General features: G+C 42.4%; 1 protein-coding gene across 1 annotated transcript in view; it reads right to left on the bottom strand.

The window, feature by feature from the left end:
* Nucleotides 1-2,066: 2,066 nt before the first annotated feature.
* Nucleotides 2,067-10,490, bottom strand: part of LOC107293264 (probable phospholipid-transporting ATPase IF) — a 26,447-nt gene continuing 18,023 nt past the window's right edge. The window contains exons 4-5 of the mRNA XM_015822408.1: nucleotides 7,307-7,440; nucleotides 2,067-2,262 (exon numbers count right to left, since the gene is read on the bottom strand). Coding sequence (XP_015677894.1) covers nucleotides 2,184-2,262; nucleotides 7,307-7,440 — 213 coding nt within the window. The 3' untranslated portion in view covers nucleotides 2,067-2,183. The remainder of the gene's footprint in view (nucleotides 2,263-7,306; nucleotides 7,441-10,490) is intronic.

Genomic DNA, 10,490 nt, shown 5'->3' with positions numbered 1-10,490 from the left:
AAACGTGAGTTACTATAACACGTAAACATTCAAAGAAAGAAATGACGAAACTTAAATCGTGATCCGGTGTAAAATACATTTGCTTTCCTTCCATTTGACCCGACTTGCTGGTCACAGATCAAACAACAGGAGAAGGAAACAGGTCTTCACTCGGTTGTTACTTTTGCCCCTTAGTTAGAAACTGATACCAGGCTTGGACAGATGGAGTCTTAAACTCTTCCTGAATTTGTTTAAATGCATGCTTCTTCTGCACCCTTACACACACTGAGGAGGGACGAGAAAGAAATGGGAATTTAAAAAACAAAAACAAAAACACGGAAGTCAGTTCCAGTAAGAATTGTACATCTGTGGAGAGAAAGAATTACATTCTAAACGTCATACAAAAAACCAAAGTGGAAATATTAATCGCACGATGACGTGGATTTAAATAAATGCTTGGAGTTTTGATACTTCTTTCAATTTTGGATTTTTCTCAAAATTATTATTTTTTTTGGGGGGGGGAGGGGAGGGGAAGGGGAAGACAAACCAGAATGGAAAGGATGGATATGAGTGATCCGTGACAATGATGAAATGGTACTCCTTTAAATGAGAACTTGGGGTAGAAAGGCAGGATAGAAATAAAACGAGTAAATGATATTTGGAATAAGGGGAACACATTAAATACGTTGGAATAAGCGCGGGCTGATTGCGAGGGGCCATATCCCTGAAAAGCTCTGCTTGAAATGAATGGCATTCTGCCAGAAGGCTACTAACCTAGGGAACTTTAAAATGAGTGGACTTCAACTCCCAGAATTCTGGGAGTTGAAGTTCCACACATCTTAAAAAGTTCTCTGGTTTGAAAACCACTGCCACACTGAATCAATCTCTTGGCTCGTAACGGGTGGGAAAATAATCAGCAAAATAAAAGGAACTGATATTCCTAAAAGCTATGCAAGTATATGGCCAGTTCAGAGAGTTTGAACAAGTGGAGTTTCTGATAATTGCTTAATTTTGGAATCGGGGGCCCAGCCCAAATCTTGGAATGGGGAAGATGACCCTGTAATTGATCTGGAGGGACCCAGAGAGGCATTCTCAAATTCTGAAATTTGCTGCTGGCAGAAGGAAAAAGAACCCCCGCCCCCCCGATAATTTATGATGGGTTTTCTGCAGCCACAGAGGTGGGACTGGAGTAGCAAAAGCAAATGCCAAACTTTTTCATCTCAACCCCCTTCCCCCACACAGCTTATCGGGGAAAATGTGGGAAGGGGATGTGGGAGCTAACGCTTTCAATGCTCCGTTTGTGGCATTTGGGCCCACCAACCCGTGTGATTGAGATCAAGAATTCACAAGACACAATTTCTTTATGCTAAGGCCATCATCTCGTTTATTGTCCCGAACAGCATGCAGCTTCATTTGATATAAACTATGTACAAGTGCCGCTGTGTATTTTTTGCCGCCCCTGCAAAATCAGGGAGAATTCTTAAGTGCTCTCAACAAGAGTATAACATCTCTAGATAAACAGATTTGGGGGGGGGGGAAGGGAGGGAAGAAGAAAAATAATGCCTCAAAAAGCATCCTTTCCCCCAGATTTGAATCAAGAATGTCCAGAAATAAAGCTAATTTATTTAACAGCTTCCTTAAGACTTTTTTTTCCCCCCCCTGCAAATGAAAGTAAATATATGTGTCCCAGGATAACGTTGCAGGATCCAATCTGAGTCGGTCACTGGGACCAAAGGTTTATTCTTCCAAGCTTTTGGCCTTGTGCGGGAGTTCATTCTCCCTCTCCAGAATATGCATTCCCCCCCCCCCGATGTTCAAAATCTTTCAGAATTAGCTAAGACAATGTATGAAGGACGATCTTTTCAGCTTGTGGAGAAGAATTCCATTTCCCAGTTTTAATAATGAGTTGTGGATATTTGGGAACCAAAGCAATCGCTTTTCTAAAGGGTTTCTAGCTTATTATTATTATTATTAATAATGTGACCATGGAAAATTAAAAGGATCCATCAAAACGACGCTAATGTTTCCACCGGAATGTACAATTTTTCAACAGTATTTTGTTGCAAATACCAGGCTTAAATCTTTCCCCCCCCCTCCTAATATATGAACCTGGCCATGACATTTAAAAAGGATGCCATAAGGGGCTGGTAGATTGGTTACAACCAAGTTGTCATATGGGTTTCCACAAGGCATTGAGAAAAGTCTCAAGTAATGGATTCCATTGTGGATAACGTCAAGAAGCTTCGGTCGCTGGTACAGAAAGGTTCCGTAGAGCTCCATGATCTAAAGTAATAACAAGAAAGAAACGTTGCTGACGGGAAGCCCGGGTTCAAGATACGAATGACCAAGATACGATCTAAAGTTGGGGGCAAATTAGGCACAAAAGATGCAGGAAACTCCCAGGACCATGATCAGAAATGGTAAGAGTTGTATACGTTCTTGGGAACGTTATTACCGTTAGATCAGAGTTACGACTTGTTTTCATACAGTTACTCTAATCCAGAGTTCCACATGCGTGGAGGTTTTATGTAAACATAGGCATGCTCTAAAGCAGAGGCGAGGAACTACGGCCCCTTTATGACTTGTGGACTTCAATTCCCAGAATTCCCCAGCCAGCAAAGGCCACAGTCCCCAACCTCTGCTCTAAAGCTTTTCCCTCTCATAGAAGACTGGGCCAAGCCACTGTATTCTAGAAAGTTTATGTCTCCAGAATGCTGATTATGCACATAGGCAGAGCTACGAAGGAACAGAAGGAATCCTATAATTCAGTGTTTCTCAACCTTGACAATTTTAAGGCATGTGGACTTCAACTCCCAGAATTCCACAGCCAGCGTTGCTGGCTGTGGAATTCTGGGAGTTGAAGTCCACATGCCTTAAAATTGTCAAGGCTGAGAAACACTGCTATAATTGGTGTCCAACCCCCAAATGAGAGATCATGTGACTATTTACCCCAGCCACCCAAAATCAGCTGAGCAAAACACCGCAAATGGATATGTTTAATAACACAACGCTGAATTTGGAGCAATCAATGCAGGGGACAGTTGGATGGAAGAGAAACGAAGGACAGATTTTTGATGATTTGGAGAAAACTGTGCACAATGAAAACAAGAAATGGAACGAAGGTTCTGTTAAGCGATTTAATAGGTGTTCATTCTGTTAAGGAGAATGTTAGGCACTGTATTTGCTTTCCTTTATACTCCAAGCATTTAAGCACACAATTAGATGACATGTGAGATCACGCGTCCAAATTATTCAATAGGTTTGATTTCATGCTCTGATCCTCATATTTGACAGAATATTAAGTACGAAGAAGATATGGTTGGTAACGCAACTTTCCTTAATAGTTGGTAAAGACCACAGAAATCGGTTTAGATTTGTAGACACTGGGAGACTATACACCTGCCAGTTGGATAGGAGTCCTGGACTCTCCACCTGAGACGTATCTTAATGGGCTTCAGTTGAGACCGATCCTCTTCACAAAGACAGAAGCGGGCTATCAAATGCCGCATAGATGATTTCCATCTGTTCCATCTATACTAATTATGTTACGATGGAACAAATTAAAGAAGAGATGGCCTGCAGAATACATTTTATTTGGGTCACTTCTGTAAAGTATTATGGATCATTACCGTAAACCACTGTGGAAATGTTTTTAACTTATATCCAGGTTAGCTACTATTGCAAGGAAAGTGACTAATACGTTTTCAAATCGAAATATAAGGCGAAGTCCACTTTGCATCTCTGCCTGCGTGTGAAAATTTTGCGCCTTGAAAATATGCATTTCTTGGTATTTTGCTTAGGGAACTAAATACTGTCCAAATAATTCTGGGAAATGACTGTACTCTCCCAGATTGTCATTACTGTTAAATCCTTGATTTTAACGAATCAAGTTTTGTACAAGTAAGATCAATTGTTGCATTACGAAATACTGCAGTCTAGACCCCAGTGTCAAAGTGCCCGGAAGGCAGTACGGTTTTAAATCTTGCATTGCAAAATATAAATTAAAGACAATTTAGAAGTTTGTTCTAATTTGGCAGAATTTCAAAGTACTCTTTTGGCGATCCGTCTTCCACACACGTCAGCCTGCAGGTTAGATGAGTGAGTACTTCATCTTCTATCAAACATGAGAGTCAAATCATATCCTTGTGTGTGTCAAGATGATAAAACAGAGAAAAACATTTTGAAAAAAAATCACAAGACGTATTTATTCAAAGTTGATTTCGAAGCTGGCAGTACCTACCTTTTGTAAGAACCATAGCTAGGACTTATGACCTTCTCTCTGAGTGACATTTTTACATTAAACTTTCAATGTACAAGATAGCACAGACTTCTGAATATAACACTTGCTTCATTTCCAATGTAGCATCACACATTGTACGACTAAAATGGGGCTAATGAGATAGGAGTAAACTCCTCCAAAATAATTCCAATTTCCGATCCAAGGCTGCATTCAGACTTGAATTATTAAACCACTTTTGTGGATTTGTGCAATCCCTCATTCCATCATTGGTCATAGTCTGCACATCATGCTAAACCAGAGAAAAAGACTAGCCAAGGTTACACCAACTAAGCTTAGCATATAATGAAGATGAATCTGCTATCTTTTTGCCTGAATGGGCTACACCTGTTGCATACATACGACCCAACAGTGACTACAAACATAACTCTCTCTCGTGGAAGATTGATGTGGATAACAATCATTTTAAAGGGTGGACATGAAAGAGCTTGATATGAAAATTCTGGTGCAATCAAGGTTGCTCTCCTTGACCATAAGGGCTGAAGAGGGAGTATCCATAGGGGGTGGTTAAAAAGTCAAGATTGCAACCATGATGGTTTGATCAAGGCTCTGTGTCTGAGGCGCAAGGTATACACCTCTGGGTCAGAGGAATGAGTTCCAAGTATCTCTGCATGGTGAATTAGAGAGAGACACTGTATACCCTCCTGCAGGGTAACCTTGACACTGACAAGACCTCATTCCATACACATTTCAATCCTAAGTAGTGGCAGGCAGGCATTCTAATGGTAGAGAATATCCAAGAGGTGCCAAGATACCTTATCAGAAATCATTACCCCGGGGAGAGAAAAAGCTAACGTGAGATCAATCAGATACTGCTCCCGGTTTAAAAATGTCTAGGAAATATTTTATTTTATACATCTTGCCTTCTTTTCTTTACAAAGAGAGACAGGTTACTGTTTTATTTTTTTTTAATCCGGCTTGTAACAGTTCCCATTTTTATGAAGGAAAAATAATCACTTGAGTAAAAAAAACTTAAAATGGAGCTGCACAGGGATAAATAGCCTTGAGGATATTATTTAAAACAAAAAACAAAACAAAAAACAATGAGGAAGTAACATTCAGAAGAGCTGAGCACTGAAAATTACAATTTAGAAGTGACCATAGTTAAGTTTTCCAACATTTTTTTTTTAAAGTAACCAGCTACTAGTAAAAAACTACTGCATCCTTAGATTAGGACTGCAAACATCCAGCTGACCAATAGATAGCAGCAAACAAACATAGAAAACTAATACTCTATGCCAGGGGTAGGCAACCTTGGCTCTTTTATGACTCGTGGACTTCAACTCCCAGAATTCCCCGAGCCAGCCAAGCTGGCTCGGGAATTCTGGGAGTTGAAGTCCACGAGTCATAAAAGAGCCAAGGTTGCCTACCCCTGCTCTATGCCATCCAATGGTTGTCCGGCCTTTTTTTTGCCATAGAAATCTGATAGCTGTACTACTAACTTGTGTGGGCCATTTGCAAGTTCTCCAGATGTTTCTACTGATCTTTTGAAAGCAGCATCCTACTTTTCTTGCCATCCAAAGAGGACTGCAAGACATCATCCATGCCCTCTTCTTGTTCAAGTCTGTCTCCCCCAAACTGGGAATCTTAGCCTAATAGCTTGCTTGATCTCAACCTATCCCCACTCAAACTGTTGTTTGATTGTGACCAAGGCTGGACAAAGTGCTCTCGTTTGATGCTTGAGAAAGATGGCTAATGTCAAGGAAAGTAGAAAACAATCTTAACCTGGCACTTAGACAAGCATATAGAAACATTGGGCAAAAAGTTCCCGACCTTCTCGTTCTACAACATCTTTGAAGAGTTTTCACCTGTTCTTTTTAAGATGCAACGGATAGAACCTTCCGTAAATTAAGGAACGGTTCTCACTGATCTTCCTGGTGAGGATCTTTTCAAAATTTACAAAACAGACCTGTATAAATTAGCGAACATATAAATAGGTTTAGCATTTATTTCTGAATGGCGTTGTGCTAGTTAAAAAAGGTCTACTTTTAATCATTTTTTGAGGTGGCTTTAGATCAGTGTTTCTCAACCTTGGCAACTTGAAGAGGTATGGACTTCAACTCCCAGAATTCCCCAGCCAGCACAGCTGGCTGGGGAATTCTGGGAGTTGAAGTCCACACCTCTTCAAATTGCCAAGGTTGAGAAACACTGCTTTAGATTATTACTTTTTACTCAGATGTGAGCTTTGTTTCACATTGTCAAAAGTAATTGATGTTCGCACAGTCGATGAACAAGAATTAAGAGGTAGACCTGCCAATTTTTTCCTTTTTTTTCCTGAAGTGAAAATTTCTGGGGAGGAAACGCAAACCTTGCAGAGCTAAAAGGAAACTTGGCGGCATGTCTAGAAGCGGAGACACGTGTTGATCAAACACAGGACCAGCCTTCTGATTTTAAAAGGCAAAGCAGCTAGACCAGTGTTTCTCAACCTTGACAATTTTAAGGCATGTGGACTTCAACTCCCAGAATTCCACAGCCAGCATTGCCTTAAAATTGTCAAGGTTGAGAAACACTGAGCTAGACCATGGGAAGGGAAAAGAGGAGAGTGGTCTGATTTTAAGAAAAGGACATGCAAGGGAAGGGGAGAAACTATACTGAAACGCACAGAGAAGTAGATAGGCAAAAACGATGCACACACAGGGAGCTCAGAGCAAGAAAAAGCCGCCTTGCACACTTGTGCATCACTGGGCAGTGCTCAAAAAGAACAGGGAAATGGTCCCCTGAGACAGCTTATCACGCCAAAGCCACTAAAGGCACAACAGCAGTTGCAGGATCAGAGAAAAAGGACGGCATAATAATAATAATAATAAAAAAAAATTCAACCAGTTTTTCAACAACAACCAGTAACGCAACGATCTCTCATTCCCCCACATGAAAAGCACAAACTTGGATCTTCTCTTACGATCCCAAACTGAACCTAGGAAGACGGTTTCCTGTCTTGGACTGGACTAGACATCTATAGTTGTCGGCTCATCGTGTTCCAGTTTATAGGAGAACTGTCTGCAGCAAAGGCATTTCAGAGAAATTCCACACCTGTTGACTCGGGTGGGGCTGCACCGTCCCATTAGTCGCTCCAGCAGTCTTCTAAAAGATGTGCAGGCTGGTTCCCCATCGGAGAAGCAACACATGGACTCCAAGCAGTTGACACCTGGACCTGTCTTAGTAAGCTGTGGAGGGCAAAAAAACAAACAAACAAACAAACAGGGAAAGCAAGCAGGAGAGAAGTTAGCAAACCGTCACCGGATCTTTGGTTTTTTTTTTTGCTAGAATAGTTACAGACTATTTTTAGAAGCAGAGATGCAGTTCTGATTTAGCTTGCATGCATCTTCTGTGTATTTCACGTAAGCGCTGGGAAGCTTGCTTAATTCTATAAAAAGTCTGAGAGTTATGATAGTAGTCACGATTCATTTGTCTGTTTGACAACTGAAGGCCAGAAGATCTGAGAACTAGGTTCCAGTCTACCAGTCACTTGTCTCTCTCTACCACTAATTAACAACCAGCACTCAGGAATCTATTTGCAAAGTCTGGCCGACTTCAAGGGGAGTCAACGGACAGAAATTCAGATAGAAAAGAGACTGAAGTTGGATCATTCATAGCTGCTTGCCAATGTTCTCTCTACTTCTTGCACGGTAAATCAGATTCACTGAGAATACACTGGTCCAAGCAATCATGTGGCTGCCCTTTCTCGGTGCCTGTAGGCTATGTGGGCCTGGATGGAGAACAATAGGCTTCAGCTGCACCCTGGCAAGACAATGGCTGTGGGTGCAAGGGGCCTTAAGGTCCAGTTGTTTATCGCCTTTAGTTCTGGACAGGGGTTGCACTAATCCAGGGTGTTCTCCTGGACTCACGACTCCTGCTCTTTGAGGCAGCTGTGGGTAGGAGGGCTTTTGTATAACTTCACGTTATGCACCAATTTTGTCCTTATCTGGATTTGGCAGCCCTCTGCATGGTCACTCATACCTTAGTCACGTCTCGGTTACGTTACTGCAATGCACTCTACATGGGGCTACCCTTGAAGAGTAGTCCAAAGCTATAGCTGGTGCAGAATTGATGGGTTAAGACAGTGGTTCTCAACCTTTTTAATGCCGCGACCCCAACCGGTCGTAAGTCAAGGACTAAACCGGTCGTAAGTCGAGGACTAAACCGGTCGTAAGTCGAGGACTACCCAACCGGTCGTAAGTCGAGGACTTTCCCTGCCCGGGAGCGCCGTGCATGCGTGGTTCCGCCGGCTGAGGCATAGCTGGCAAGCGGCAGAGACGGAGCAGGCCGACCACCAGCTGGCCCAGCCCAAGGGAGGTAAGGCACCCACCGGAAAAGGGGGGAAAAATGGTGGACAAAAAAATGGCGGACAGCCTTGCTTGGCGACCCCCGTGAAATGGTCGATCGACCCCAAATGGGGTCCCGACCCACAGGTTGAGAACCACTGGGTTAAGACGACCTTATCCCTGTGCCATCCACCTAATTCTTCTTAACTTTTTGCAGAATTTTGAAATTTTAATGTGCATAGTTTTAACATGATCGCCAGCGTCCGATAACGGATATGGCACAGGAAGAAGAAGAACAGTTTTTAAATTTTAATTGCATTCTATTTATTTATTTTTATGTTCTGCCCAGAGTTATCCTATTGAGCAATGGGTGGCATATAAAATAAATAATTAAAAGAAAAGTATCCAATATCCATGTTCTTATTCATGTTAATATGGTTAGCATAAATAATATATAGTCTTAAAGATATTTTATTTTTATGTACAATGGCTGCAATTCGACATACATAGTGTGGAAAAGTTGAGAATACAATTTGTGACCCTAATGCAGAGGTTCCCAACTTTTCTGGTTTGGGGGCCCGGAGGGAAAGGGAGGGGGAGGCGCCTTTATGTGCGCATGCGAACAGGGCCGCAAGTGCAATGCTCACGGTGACGTTAGCATGCACGACACTCACAGCAACACTCACGGCGACACTAGCGCATGCGTGACTCACAGCAACGCTACTGCGAGGGGGAGGCGAGTGCACCCACACACGTGCACGCACTGGCCAGCCACTCACGCGGCCCGGTGGTCAAACAGGCCACAGCCCGGAAGTTGGGGACCCCTGCTCTAATGTGCATCAAGACAAATGCAAAACCAGTTACATTTCTTTTTCTTTTCTTTTTTTTAAAAAAATAATAGATGCCTATTTTAGGAACACCAGTTCTGAAATATATGCTTTGACTTAACGTTTTTGCTAGGGCTACATTAGGGTCAAAAATACATCTCTGTGCTGAGAATGTTTCATGAGATGGTTGTAAGCAAATCAACTACGCCTGCACTGTTACTGGGAAAGGCGTGTGAAGCAGTGGAACAGTTATAAATGTAGCAAATGGTTTAAATATTCAAAGACTGAATACAGGTATTCCTTGACTTACAACAATGAATTTAGTGAGCGTTTTAAGTTACAATGGCAGTGTGACCTACGACCAGCTTTCCACTTGTGACCGTTGTAGTATCCCTGTGGTCACGTGATCAAAATTCAGAAGCTCAGCAACTGGCTCATATTTATGACGTTGCCGTGTGTCCCAGAGTCATGTGATCCCCTGTTGTGACCTTCTTACAAGAAAAATCAATGGTTCACTTAACAACCAAGTTACTAACTTAACAACCTCAGTGATTCACTTAACAACATGGCAAGAAAGGTCATAAAATGGGTCAAAACTCACTTAGCAACCATCTTGCTTAGCAGTAGAAATTTTGGGCTTAATTGTAGTCCTAAGTTGAGGGCTACCTGTATTGCTAATGGGATCAGAAGCAAGAAGGCGAGAATGATGGATTTATGTTCCAAATGCTGCACAATATATTTTTAATCATTTGTGTCTCCGTTTGGCCTTGTTTTGAAAGACCTAAGGGGACTAAACATCACCCCTCCCTCTATGCCACGGACTCCCTTGTTCGGACTATGTATATGAAGACGGCCCTGCTGGCCCTGTGCGATTCACCCCTCGCGCAGGCCTGGCCCAGGAACATCTCAGGGGCCTACCTCGAGGATGGGGTGTGGAACCCCGAGAGGTGGCATGCAGTGGTCACGGACAAAAAACTATCCAAATTATTTAAGTTAAGAACGTTTTTACAGGGGTGTTTTAATAAATTTTTAGGGGGAACCAGGGTGGATGGGAGGGGGGAGGTTCCCCTTAGGTCAGGACCAGCCATGTCTGGGGGTTGCGAGGGAGAAAGGGTGGGGGGAGAG

The sequence above is a fragment of the Protobothrops mucrosquamatus genome, unplaced genomic scaffold (genome assembly GCF_001527695.2).
Source record: "Protobothrops mucrosquamatus isolate PMUCROS unplaced genomic scaffold, P.Mucros_1.0 scaffold1554, whole genome shotgun sequence".
Classification (NCBI taxonomy): Eukaryota; Metazoa; Chordata; class Lepidosauria; order Squamata; family Viperidae; genus Protobothrops; species Protobothrops mucrosquamatus.
This window is presented reverse-complemented; position numbering and strand designations above follow the sequence as displayed.